At 41.0% G+C, this 14,439-nt stretch overlaps 1 protein-coding gene across 7 annotated transcripts in view; it reads right to left on the reverse strand.

The window, feature by feature from the left end:
- The window catches only part of CUNH3orf67 (chromosome unknown C3orf67 homolog), a 231,407-nt gene extending 222,039 nt beyond the window's left edge, over window positions 1-9,368 (reverse strand). For all 7 annotated transcript variants that reach the window (XM_031344479.1, XM_031344473.1, XM_031344484.1 and 4 more), the window contains exons 1-3: window positions 9,058-9,368; window positions 6,959-7,048; window positions 3,710-3,803 (exon numbers count right to left, since the gene is read on the reverse strand). In XM_031344479.1, the coding sequence (XP_031200339.1) occupies window positions 3,710-3,803; window positions 6,959-7,048; window positions 9,058-9,078 (205 nt within the window). In that variant the 5' untranslated portion in view covers window positions 9,079-9,368. The remainder of the gene's footprint in view (window positions 1-3,709; window positions 3,804-6,958; window positions 7,049-9,057) is intronic.
- Window positions 9,369-14,439: the final 5,071 nt, after the last annotated feature.

A 14,439-nucleotide genomic window follows, 5' to 3' on the forward strand; every position in this document is an offset into this window, starting at 1 on the left:
CATACAGCTACAGAGCTAAAGCTAAGTCCAGGGCACTGTGGCACTCGGGAGGTGCCAGGAGAAGAGGAAGGACAAAAGGGAACTATCAACAGTGTGGTATATGGAAGAAGGAAGGTTTGAAATATCCTAGGAGGGGAATTGAGGCAAGCCTATCAAGGAGGCCCCTTCTCTCTCAGGTGCTCCCAGAGGCGCAGGTGGGCTGAGAACCTGCCACTGGTTCAGGAACACAGGACCATTCACTCTGCTAAGAACGTTTAATACAATGGTGAGATCACAGTCACGTAAGGGTTTGAAATGGAGTAAGACATAATTTAAAAAGAATAGCAAAGTAGCAGTAGGAGGCCTGGGGGAACCACAAGAAGCCATCCTCATCTTTCAGAATAGCTGAACTTAGGCTGTAGGGATACAGATGGCCAGACACACACTATTTGATTCAGATGATTCAGCGGGAAACCAATGACTTTGAACGTAACTCTTGGATACAGAGTCCCTACTGGATATTTATGTATGGCAGTGAGGCTTCTCACTTGGGCAGCTCCGTATAACACAGTCCATGCTGAAGGGTGGCAGAGATTTATCTAACTGGTGAATGATACACTAAAGTGTCATTACCAAGGGCAGATGCTTACAATTAGAAATTAGAAACAGAATTGTCAAAGTTTCTTTTTGTTTGTTTGTTTTTTGTTTTTGTTTTTGTTTTTCGAGACAGGGTTTCTCTGTGTAGCTCTGGCTGTCCTGGAACTCACTCTGTAGACCAGGCTGGCCTCGAACTCAGAAATCCGCCTGCCTCTGCCTCCCGAGTGCTGGGATTAAAGGCATGCACCCACTGCCAGGCACAAAGTTCCTTATTGTGGCAAATTTAACAAACTTATTGAACATCAATTGTATGTTAGAGGTTAGGAAGAGGATGATTCCCACCCAGAAGTATACAATGTGCTAATCGGTATCACGTGCGCCTTTATTTGATGGGTCCTTTTATTTACCTAACAGGCCCATGGGCCTGGGTTCAACACAAAACAAAACATATTTGTTTATTTTTGTTTTTCTTCTTTTTTGTTTTGTTTGTTTGTTTGTTTGTTTTCCAAGACAGGGTTTTTCTGTGTAGCTCTGGCTGTCCTGGAACTCGCTCTGTAGACTAGGCTGGCCTCGAACTTAGAAATCCATTTGCCTGTGCCTCCCAAGTGCTGGGATTAAAGGCATGCACCACCACTTCCAGGCAAAACAAAACATATTAAAAAGAACATCTACTGAGCACCTTGCATGCACCAGGTACTGTGGAAAGACGTGCTATTGGTACTTGACTTATAATTTTAATTTCCATTATAAACTGTACAGATTTAGGCTTTATATACCATTTCAAGCACTATGTAACACACATCCAGCTATGAGCTATGAGGAAGTCGTAATTTACTTGTGACAGCAAGTTAATTTTTAAAAAATTTAAAAATAATTATCTTTCAAGCTCAATTTCTTGTATTAGTTTATAAAGAAAGCACAGGGCTACAGGGAAGGCTCAGTATGTAGACACTGCTTGCCAAGCTGATGACCTGAGTTCCATTCCCACATGATGGAAGGAGAAAAATGATTCCCCCAAGCTGTCCTCTGACCTCCATGCACACCATGGTACATGCATATATTCATACAATAATAAATAAATATAATAACAACTTATATTATTAAAACCACAGTAGATTTATTTATTTAGGATTCATCAAGAACAATTTAATTCGGAAAGATTACTATTTAGGAGCAGTCAGTCAAACTTACATAATTTCATTATGAAACTTTGTTGTAAGTAATACTGTCAGAAACACAAGTGAACTAGCGAATGTCAAGTTTGCATAAAGTGTATGTTTATTCTTAAAATAGGAATACATAATGATAATTGAACTCAATTTAGATGCTAATTGAAAGCCACTTCTCCTCTATTCAAGACATGCTTTCTAATTTCAGTTTAACCATACCAACCTCACACAGAAGGTCATTTTATACAAGTGAAAATAACTGTGAACTTCTCTTATCAAAACTTCCAAAGAGCTCCTACAAAAGGCATTAGTGACAGGGAGACCACGCAAACTGCTTCATTTGTTACACTGCTGCACATGCTATAGGAAAGCCAGGTTAATTTTTAATTGCAGGGCATTGTATAAGAAATACATTATAAGATTCTTCTGTTTCTTCTAATTAAAAGCCATCATCGTTACATTTAAAGAGCTAATTATAATATATTAAACCAGATTTCTGAGGAAATTAAGGGGAAAAAAATCCCAAAAACCTGAACAAGAGTAGAGAGGGGGGAAGGGGAGTATGCATTTAGTCACTTCATAAAGTGAGGACTCCTTCTCAGAGCCAAAGAGAAGGTGGCTAGGACTGAATGATGCCATCAACTCCATGACCAGAGATGCAGATAGAAGGCAGTATGATTGTCTTTACAAGCCCAACAATAATGGCAAAAAAGACTTTCCAGCTTCAAACAGCCGAGTTCCCAGAATGTATCTGTTTCATAAAGTTGATATCCTGAAGCAGGTGAACTGCACCTCTCTCTCTTAAGAAAAGAAACAATTGCAGACATGCATCCTGACTTATCTCAGGTCACTTTACTCACAAATACAAAAGTACATAAAAACGAAAAACAGCAGCAACAAAACACCTGCTGTCAATCACACACCAGACTGGGGACTATGAGGAAGCCGTATTTACTTATGGTAGCAAGTTAATTTAAAAATCTTAACGATAATTATCTATTCTCATTCAAGGTTGGTTTCTTATATTGGTTTATAAAGAAACACCAGCACCATTCTTTAAATTAAGTCATCTTCTATCTGTAATTTGCTTGGCTTGATTCCCATCTTAGAAATTTAGGATGTCACATAGTACTTGAAATGGTACATAAAGCCTAAAATCTGTACAGTTTACAAAGAAAATTAAAATTAATATCAAGTATGAACAGCATGTCTTCCCACAGTAACAGGTGCATGGAAGGTACTCAATAGATGTCCTTTTAAAGTAGGTTTTGTTTTTTGTTGCCAGGCATTGAACCCAGGCCCATGAGCCTACAGGTAAGTGCTCTATCACTAAGCTTTACTTGTAGTCCCTTAATAATTGTCCTTAATGAATGAAGATGAGGTAAATGGTAAATGCAAAAAAGAATTGCCTTTAATCCCAGCACTTGGGAGGCAGAGGCAGGAGGATTTCTGAGTTTGAGGCCAGCCTGGTCTACGGAGTGAGTTCCAGGACAGCTAGGGCTACACAGAGAAACCCTGTCTGGAAAAACAAAAAACAAAAACAAAACAAAAAAAAAAACCCAAAAACCGAAAGAAGAAAAAAAGAAAAAAGAACAACAAAAAAACAAAGTCCTTGTAACTTATATGAACTCCTGAATTCATGTCAAAATTTCACCTTGCCTGCTGATTTTCCCATAAGAACCCTGTAAAAGGTACTCCTTTACCTGTAAAGCAGTACTGTGAAAAAGACACTCCTTTACCTGTAAAGCAGTACTGTGAAAAACTTCTCGGAAGACTTAGACTCAACAAATAAGTGGGGCAGGATTTGTTCTAAAGTGCATGACATATAGCTTATTTGCACATTAAAAATATCACTTGACTTCACAGCAGCAGCTACCACAGAAGTCTTACCAGTATACCTGCTTCTAAGACACAAAATATAGCTCTCGCCAACGTTAAGATGCAACATTTGAAGTCTTACTTACGGATTTGCTTATTCTCCTTTGGTAACTGGATTCTGTTGGTTTGGCTGCTGCCCTCCAGGACAAATACAAAACTTTTAACTTCTTTATCAAATTCCTATGGAAGAAAATGAAAACAGTAATTGAGGCATATCTTATTTGGCTTCTTTTACAAAATTGGAACGGCAAATCAACAGGAAAGAGTCTCTGTCTCTCTCTCCCCTCCCCACCCATCGCTTCCAAGACACTTAAAAGGAGACTCAAACCTCGATGATGCTTTTTTCCTGAGACTTGCTGTGGATGGAACATAAAACCACACTAACCACGTGGCTAATTTCTTATTGTGTGAAAACATCATTCCTCCAAATGAAAAAAGAAGTTCTCCAACTTCAGTGATTCCAAAGCTACTCTTCTGGTTTGGGGTAGATGGGGCTTTGTTGGGGCCCAAAAGCGTCTGGCATCTCAGTCTCCATCTTGTCCCTGGGCCATCACCTATAAACTACTGCTCTTTTGTCTCTTCCACTTTCTTGCTTCCGTCCCTGCAATTGACTTGGGGCATTTTATGATAGAGGGCTTTCTGGACACCTTACAATGAGGACATTCCTTTCCGGACTTTTCACAATGAGGACACTCCTTTCCAGACATTTTATGACATGGACATTGCAGTTATGCTGATCTATAACCAAACAATAATACGGGTTTGGCCTGTGCACCTGAGCAAATATCTTTGTGGTCTGGAGTTTTAAATAGTGCTCTTCCCTAGAGTAAATTGAGACTTGATCAGAAATTTTTTTGTCTTGTCTCCTTCCTTTGCATCTCCTTTTCCCAAATTTGTCATTGCAGTTCGCTCTTCTGGAGAACCCCGTTAAGTCCTGCAGGTCAGGGCAGGGCTTCTTGCTTCCTCTGCACATCTCTGTCTAGGTACATGGCTGACTACTACCCCATGCCACAGCCAAAGAAAGTACCTAAAAGTGCTGAATTCACACTACCCGTTCTCTGCTTTCAGGACTAGCTCAAATGGAACTAATTATGTGTCATTCACACCTCCTGTAACTTTGAAAATTCTAAATATAATTTATTTAAAATCAATATAAATTAAAATATAACAATTAAGGCTATCTAAAAAGTTAAGCAAAGGGGCTGGAGAGATGGCTAAGCAGTGGAGAGCACTTGTTACTCTTCTGGAAGACTCAAGTTCAGTTCCTAGCACCCATGCTGGACAGCTCACAACCACCTATGCCTCCAGGGGATCGGATGCTGTCTTCTGGCCTCCATGAGCACATACAGGCATGTGACATATACTCACACACACACACACACACACACAAACAAAAATAAATCTCCTTTAAAAAGAATTCTGTAAGAAATGAGTCCATGTAGTGTCTATTGTAATAGCATCCCCTAAGTATTTGCAATGAACACATATGGACCAAGCATATTATTAGTTTTACTTATATACATGTTGGGCCTGTATTTAAATTTTTTCAACATAGCCACAAAGCACTTATATGCTGGTCTGTACCCAACTCTCCAAATGTAATCACTTCCTATAAGCACCAGCAGCTTTCTCAATTCCTGTTACAAGGATTCCATTTGGACTGCTCCCTCTGCTGCGAATGCTCTTCTGTGCCCCAGCCTCACTTGATGCCTGGTTGACTCTTAGCACTTGTGTTAGCTATTCTGGGCAGTTGTGATGATATATCCAACATAAACAACTGAAAGCCAAGCAGCAGCATTTATCTTAAAGTCAGGGTTTCAAAGGTTTTAACCCACAGTTCCTTGGGCCCATGAGCCTGGGCAAAATATTGTAGTGGTGGCATCACTGGTGAAAGAGCTTCCTCGTGGCAGATGGGACGCAGGATGAGGAATGGAAACCTAGGGTTAAGGATTACCTTCAAATGCCCAGCTCCAGTGATCTCCTTCCTAGATCTACCCCACCTCCCAAAGCTTCTACAACCTCTCCAAATAGCATCAGGTTGGGACCAAGTATTCAAACACAGGAGCCTGTGGGAATACATTTGTATTCAACCACAAAGCTCAGTGCCTTTTACCTGGGAAAGGCTCCCAACTTCCCTGGTGCATACTCGCTGAATGGCCCTTCTCCCTCATTCACAGTATGAGCTAAACAATTTTCATCCTTGTTCTTCTATGCCTTAATGTTTCCACCTATCAGAGGGACATGTAGCTATCTATCTCACTAAGTTATTTACCTTATAGAATATTATGTAATGTGTTTAATGTTATGCTTAACAAATATTAAAAGCTTAGTGGTAGCTTTAATTTTCATCAATAGGTATTCTTCCCTTGAAGGCATTGGTCTCTTGCTTTTAAACGAGAGAAAAGGCTATGGATGGAGACAGGATTTTAGGTTTAGTTGCAGCAGGCAGGACTGGCTTCCACGTGATTTCCCTAGGATGTGGAGATGTCAGTTTCTAGTGAGTGAGAAGAGCATGCCCTGGTTGTGGGATGGGATTGAAAATGGGCAGTTTGGTGGTTGGAAAGCAAAGGTAACAAGAAAAGCTCATTTTGGAGACGGACAAGAACATAACAGGATAATTTTCTGGACTGTTGGGGTTGGATTTATAGTGCTGTCAATCTGAAAGGCCATAAGTATTTTCTCCTCAAGTATTGAGACACCTAAATAGAGGCAAAGGAATGACCAAGGATCTGAAAGGGACTAGCTAGGCCAGTGTCATGATAAGACAAAGCAAAGACATTCAAGGTCCTTACTGGAAAGTGTCTGCAATGGGAAGAGAGAACTCAGAGAAAGTAACTAGACCTGATATGAGGGAAATACAAGAGTATGTGGCCTGAAGGCTCCCATCACACTGAAGAACAAACACGGGGGGTTGACCTGAACAAGTGACCTTAAGGATTAAAGATTGGGGTCAGAGAAGGACGTCTCTGTGTCTCACTTGGTAATTTCAGAGGTCCTGCTGTTTGTGGTGATGAGGCGGAAGCTGGGATGGGAAAGGTAAGGCTACAGTAGAATGGAGGAGGGCATTAGAGATGATGAAATCAAGAGGTCCAGGGCTAAGAGAGATTTTCTCCACTGACATCAAAGTCAGCTAAAATGATGAAGCAGGACCCAGAAGACACAAAGCAGTCACACACCATGTGGCAGCCTTAACTAACTAAGGAGCCAACAACATGAAAGCCTTGGAGGGTAAAAGAGCAAGAAAATCAGTTCTGAAGTCTGACCGAGCCCTCTTTGCTCTATAGCCTTCCCTTGTATTTCTTCCCAGGATTCGACTCTTAATTTCTAACACTTACTTTCCAAATCACAGACGGACTGCCCGAGATCTTCCATTTTGCTCCAGGATTTTTCCCCTGAGCACTAAAAATTTCAACAAATGCGCCTCCCTAGAAAATAAGAACAAGAAATACAGAGTGAAGTACAATGCTATGGGAGAAATTGTATCCACCACAAGGAGTTTATCTAAAACCAGTTTTCCAACCATCTGTCAGTTAACAGGTGCGGGAAGAAACATTATCCCTGATTTTATGCCTATTTTATACCTTGGCTGTATATATGCCAAAACCATTTTGATTTGGGTCACCTTAGTAGTGAATTAGCAGACAATCCACTTTTAAAAACATGATGAACATCAATTGAGCCACAGAAATATTACAGATGGAGCTCACTGACCTGACGTGTACAGTACGGATCAGATCTGCAAAGTATTCTAAAAATACCAGACTAAAGGGATCAACCTCAATTTGTGAACTAAGCCAATAAATTCTTATCATTATGTGAATATAATATACTGACTGGGGCTCAATCAATACTTTCTTTTTTAACTTACTGAATTTGGAGTTATTTAATGTCTTGATTTTTTTTTTCCATCTGTCAAATGATGTTTGATGATCCATCTGTGTTGGATCACACAGGCTAGCAAACATAAATCAAGGACAATTCATGGAATACAGCAAAGGCTTAATAGTGCCACTGAAGATTATTCAATAAAGGGGAAACACAGCTCAGACCCATTCTTCATAAGACCCAGGAAGGACTGGGGTAAATGGAGGGGGTTCTTACTGAACATCTCTGCAATATCTTTTAAACAAATAAAACTGGAGACAAACAGGAAGAACAAAATGAGTATTTTCTATAGAGTGCTTGTTACCTACTATAAAATCAAGACCGCAAAGTCATACTAGTGTAAAATGGCTAAAGATATTACTAGCTGCCCATGTGCTCTGCTCATAAAAATGGGGGGATTATCATTATCTCCAAGGAAGAATTTATTGCAAAATTTGAGAAGCTGAGACGAAAACTAAATATGGCTTGAATTACAAGTAGCACATGAAAAAACCCTGTTGGCTTTTCGTGAAAACTTTCTACCTTTTCCCCTCAAGCACATATTTTTGCCTCTGACGGCCAGACACTTCCTTCCTCCTTCTTATGTGTAAAGCTGTACATGCTACTGCCTCTAAGGGCAGGCTATTTTTGCTATAAATTTTAAGTTTGAGCCAACTGGGTTTATAACCTAGCCTATCTTTCCCCCCACTTCTTTCCCTCTGTCTTCTAAATTGCCCACAGTAGGCATCTGTTATTTCATAATTTTATACCTGATCTACATGAAGTGAGATTAGATGTTTATTTTAAACCATACATTTCTAAAAGGAGGCAAAAGAACTGCACACAGTGCTTAAAGGACAAGTAAGGGATGGGCACCTGAGGGAGGGGCCACTGGGCACTCTGACAATACTCCGAATGGCAAAGTGAAGATGCTATACAGACTGCTGATTTCAAGATGAGTACAGCAGACCTAGGGCAGGAGAGCTGGACAAGAGACTGAACTCTCAGGAGCAGCCTGACCAAATGCAATCCTTGGATCAGACTAGCTTGGGTGTTGCTTTAAAAAGTAGACCGGCTAACCCCACCTACACATCTTCATTCTTCAGATCTAGAGGGAGGGTCAGAAAATCTGTATTTCTGTAAGTACTCCCCAACTAATCCTGATGCACTCCCAAAGCCGAAGAATCTCAAACAGGAAGAAGAACACAGCACATGTGCTTACTTTAATTCTGGGTTTAAAAAGAATTCTGGAATTCATTCACTTTTCTATTTAGCTCTGAGATACCAGAGGGCATCAACAGCGAAAACCCAACAACTTAGGATTTCTGGGTCCTGGGCTCAAGATTCTGATTCCAGGGGTATGGAGTGGATGAGGGTCATGACCTGCTCTATAATCAGAACCGCTGATTCTGCACTGGAAAGCACTGAGCTGGAGCGTGCACACCTCAGGGTCATGACAACATATTCACTAATTATTTTTCATCCCGGGAGTGGAAGCTTCACATCCAGAACATGGGTCAGCTCACCCCGGAGGAGAAAGCCAGACAGTGCGGAAGTCCTTTTGGGTTACCTGGTACTCATTTTTGAACATTCCCGCAGAGAGCCCTGAGTTTGGAAGGCAGAGTTTGCCGGCTGGAGATGGACGGGCAGAGCCGGCGCTGGGCCCCGCTGGCTCGGGCTCGCCTCGGTACCTCGCGCCTGCAGTCAGCTGAGCCTCCAGCCGCCGACCCGCGCCATTCTGGTCCCCGCCCGGGGCGCCGCGGCAGGGGTGGCACAGCGGCCTGCAGGCTCCACCGGCGGAGTCACTGAGTGTAACCTACGTGACCTCCCTGCAGCTACCTCCCGGCACAAACCGACTGCGCCCGCGGGAACCGCGCAGCCCGCTCCGGGGCTTTGCTGCTGCGCCCATTGGCTCCCCGGAGGCGCCTGCGCACTGAGCCCTTCAGAGTGCTGCTCCTCTGGCTAGGCTGAGCCGTTGCCCAGGCAACTGAGGGGCTTGTCCACCTGTAACAGCTTGTAACTCATTAGACCAAAAAGCATAGGGTTACTCCACCCAGCGTCTAACTCGGATCTTGTATCTTCACAGCGACTCTAAGTATTGTAAACTCTGGTAACTGCTGTTTGGTTAGGTGGTCTTTGGTTCTTACCCTCCCATACTTGGGTTCTTTGAGAAATAACAAAATCTTAGTTTGGGAAGGAAATGAGGGTGTTTATTCAAAGTTATTGAACTCTTTCAAAGGGTAAGGCTTCTTTAATCAAAGTAATGTACACTGAGGCGAGTGCTCCAGATATCATGCTAAGAGGCTAGCTGTGAAACAGTAAGTCCTACCTGCACCCGGGCTACAAGTTGTGTTAAGGAAGGCAGTAATTAAATGAATGTGAAAATAATCTCGACTTGGGCAGAATGCCATTAACACAGAGAGGGAACAGCGCCGGAAAAGAGTTTTAGTTTGCTGTGGATATTGTAAGAAGTTATCATAAACGTGTCTTGAGAATGAAAGAAATTTATTCTCTTGTAGTTCAGAAAGTTGGAAATATAGAACGAAGGAGTCAGAGGGCTGCACTGTCTGGAGGCCTGAGAAGAATCCTTTTGGTAATTGTCATCCCTTGGCTACAGCTCACCAATCCTGTTACCTTCTCTCTCCCCTGTGTGTCGACTTTGTAGTCTCTAATGAGAATACACGTGAAGACAGACAAAGCCTTTATTAGTTATTTTTTCCATTGCCGTCACAAAATACCCACAAAAGCAACCCAAGTAAGGAGAGTAATCTGATATGGCAAGTGTAATTAACCTATAAGGCCCATGTCCCCAGGGACCAGGTAACTTCCTGGGATGCTGGGAGTTGTAGTTCTTTGAATATAAGACTAGCTTCATGGAAAAGTATGGTGACCTATATGTTGGTCTCTACAAACTCTTGCAACACTTGTCTCAGGGCCACTCACTAGGGAAATTCCAGGTATTGGTCCTGACCAAAATCCATCTCTTGGACAGTATTGAATATCTAATAAAGCTTGTGTCAAACTCGGCCCAAAAGGGCAGAATTGCTTTTTCTGCAGAATATTTCTAGATTAACACAAGAAAGGCATGGTGACAGAAACATGAGATCACATTGCATCCATAGTCAGGTGCAGAGATGAATACTGAATTAGATCTTTCTCCATTTTATTTAGTCTAGGATCCTAGGCCCTGGGGTGGTGCCACCCATGTTCAGGGTGGATCTGCATCCTCAGAGACATGTCCAGAGGTCTGGCCCTCTGGTGATTCTAAATCCAACCAGAGAGGCTATTTGTATAGTTCAAACCACCCTAGTCAGCACTGACCACTTCTGTGACTACCTCCATCCCTTTGACTGAGTCAGAGAACACTCCTAATTCATAGATTTTTATATGGTAAGTATTGAAAATTACTAAATTGGAGGAGGGGTTAAATTTTATGCAATAGTAAATAACATCACATTCTATTTATCCCACTCTGTAAACAATCAATCTAAATACTTCTTAAATCAATTCATCTTCCTTTCATTGTAGTCTCTACTCTGATTGACCTTTTGATTGATAGATCAGTTTCTCTTCCCCAAGCTATGATAACACCCTCCTGTAACTCTCTGTTGATAACCCTTTATGGTATGGTAAGAATATCTCTAAAAAATGAAAATCCCAGGGCTGGGAAGTTGGTTCAGTCAGTTCACTACCTATCACACAAGCAATAAGACCTGAGTTTAATCCCCAGTGCCCATGGAAAAGACAGCGCATCTGTGGTCCCAGATCCAGAGGAGACAGAGAATGGAGACAGGGCCATCTCTGAATTGGCCAGCCAGTCTGGTGGAATTGGTGAGCTCCAGGTTTCGTGACAGACCCTGTCCAAAAATAAAATGAACAGTGATGGAGAAAGATACTTGATGTCAACCTCTGCTCTCCACACAGATCCACATGCATGTGTGCACACACCAGATGAACATGTACAGATGCCACACATAACACACACACCACAGCACGCACACACACAAACACACAAAGTAAAAAACAAAAAACAATAAAGTGAATCACACCAGTTTTCTGCTTCTCGTCCTTTCATGACCACAGAGCCTGTGTGGACGCTGTAAAATCAAGCCTCCACCTCCGTTCCAGTTCCAGCCTACCTATTTACCCACTCTGCTTTCCTTCCAAGCACACTGAGTACTTTTCTAAAATCCGTGTTCTTGTTTTACATGTTTCCTTTCATTGCAAGCCTTTATTACTAAAAGCTTACATATTGAGGATAAATTAATAATAACCCCAGTTAAAAATCAGCTTAGCTAATTTACTTTATTTGTGTGTGTTTGTGCGTGCATGGAGGTCACAGGACAATCTGAATGAATCAATTCTCTCCTTCAAACACATGCATCTCAGGATTTGAACTCAGGTGTAAGCACTTATGCTTATGACTCTATTTTTTGAAACAATAACCTCAATTTGTATGAAAAAAAATGACAGAGCCAAACATGATAATCATTATATATCTGTGGGTGTTATTTCTCAAGTAGTTTTGTTTTTATGACTTATTTCTTCAATTTAAGGCTGTAAGAATATAGGATCACTTGCTACAAGGCCAACAACCAGCTCCCAACCCTCTGAGCTCCTAGCAGATTAAAAACATTGAGAGTTGTATTTTCATTTGCAAGTTTGGTATAGGCCATCTTCAGACAATGGGTAAATCTGAAAGTTGCCACACTAAGATCAGCCTGACATATTATGAGAGCTGCTCTTAACACTCACTGTGGTGGTTGGCTATAAAGCAAAATAACCATATATAGTTCTTTAAAGATATGAGCTTAAAACCGGAGATAGGACAAAATCCAATCTTATAATAGCAATTGCTCTTCTTTAATTTGGATGAATGCTAGCTATGTGCAAAATCTTGGATTTGCGTATGCCTTCAAGAACATCTACCAGAACTGTGAAAGGGAGAAAAAGCCAGCCTCCTCAAATAACTTGGCTTAAAACAAGCTATTTATGTGTATTATAAAAGACAGTGAAACTGTTTCTTTAATTGCTATAATTTTTTAAGAAGTCAGTACATTTGGTAATTGCATTAAATTGCTTAACTTAATTTGACAACATTAAGAATTAGTCACTTTACAAGCTTTAAAATGTTCATTTTTGTTCTCCGTGGAAAGTAATTTTGTGGTATATTAATATTATTAAAGAATATGGGATGGCATTTAAAACAGAATAGGCTAGAAACAGCTGTTCAAGGTGGAAGAATCTTTGTTTGCCAAAGTAGCTATTTAAGTTAAATGTCTATGATTCTCAGTTTGTTAAGTAACTACTCTTTGAACTAAGAATATACTGCTTCTACTACAATCTAGTTATGGTTTACATTTTGGCTTTGGCTCATGATTTATTCATCATAAGGAGAATAAAACCATTATAATAGTTTTGTTATCAGAATTTGTTATGCTTCACAATAACATTAGAATGCTTAAAACTTGAAAAGTTTAGATTTTTCCACATTGTGATTGACTTTAGGAGTAATAATCATGCTGAGCTCATAAAATATTTTTGAACTGTGTCTATTTTGTAGTCCTAAGCAAGTTGCTATTAAGCAAGAAAAACTAGTGATACCCAAGGTATCGACAGTAGTGATCTGACAGTAGTAATGTGTTCTTTGACAAGAAGGTATAACATCACGTGGTTTTTGATGTTTGTACAGTTTTGAGGTTTTCTCTTCAGATGGTTCGGTTCAGCAAAATTTATGGAGACTGCTTCCTTCTTTATTTTATTTTATTTTATTAGATATTTTCTTTCTTTACATGTCATATGACTTCTCCTTTCCCAGTTTCCCCTCCAAAAACAAACAAACAAGCAAACAAACAAAACCAACAAGAACAAACCCTTGTTGCCTCCCCCCTCCCCATGCTTGCCACCCCACCCTCTCCCACTTACTGGCCCTGGCATTCCCCTACACTGGGGCACAGAATCTTCACAGGGCCAAGGGCCTCTCCTCCTACTGATGATCGACTTTGCAATCCTCTACTATACCCATGCTGCCAGAACCATGGAGACTGCTTCCTAACTTAACATAACCAAGGGTTCCAAGAGTTGTGCAGAAACTTGAGGTTCCCAGATCAGCTGCTGCCTGAAGCTGTCTTTGGTAACAGTAGTACTCTAATTGAATGTTAAACTACGAATACTTTCCTAAAGTAGCTTATGGGTTATCAAACATTAGGTTTAAGAAAATGAACAGACTTGCAAAATGCATTTTAGAAAAGATTAAATTAATTGAACGTATCTAGGTATTGAGGAAACTCTGGGGTCCTTTATAAGGAAGAAGGAATCAGACTGAGCAGCCCAAAGCAGATAAATATCCACTATAACAACAAAATTCTAAAATGCAATATTTAGGCAGAAACAATGAGGGGGGCACTCAAGAGAACCTTCAAACACCAATAATCAGACATATGTTTGTTGGCTCCATTGTGGTCCCCATAAACAAGGAGGTGGGAACCACATGGGGGGCAGCTGTCCTCCTCCTCCACTGGTGTGAAATCACAGACTGCTAGACAAGCCTGCACTTCTTTTCCCCTCCTAGCACAACACCCATTCCCTATAGTGTCAATGGTGATACTGAGTACTTTGGCTCCAGGGGCAGCTATGCATGAGGCCCGCAGTGAAATGTTTGGAATGCTTATGGGCCCCAGCAGCAGGAGTTTTAAAGAGTTTCTGACCCTAGAGTACCACGCAGTCAGACGTCAGGCCCCTTCTACAACAGACTAGGGGCTGCTGAGAGATAATGTCATTCCTTTTCCGAAGCCAGGCTGTATACAAATTTTAATTTACTTGTCTAATTCAACTAGCATTGCCAGTATCTATGGTGACAATTTTTTAGAAGACTTTCTTTCTCTTTCACCTTTCTCCCTTCCCATTATATGGAAGTTTATTTTATTCTGAATAGAAACATTACTTCCAGGAG

This window comes from Mastomys coucha, unplaced genomic scaffold (assembly GCF_008632895.1).
Source record: "Mastomys coucha isolate ucsf_1 unplaced genomic scaffold, UCSF_Mcou_1 pScaffold10, whole genome shotgun sequence".
NCBI lineage: Eukaryota > Metazoa > Chordata > Mammalia > Rodentia > Muridae > Mastomys > Mastomys coucha.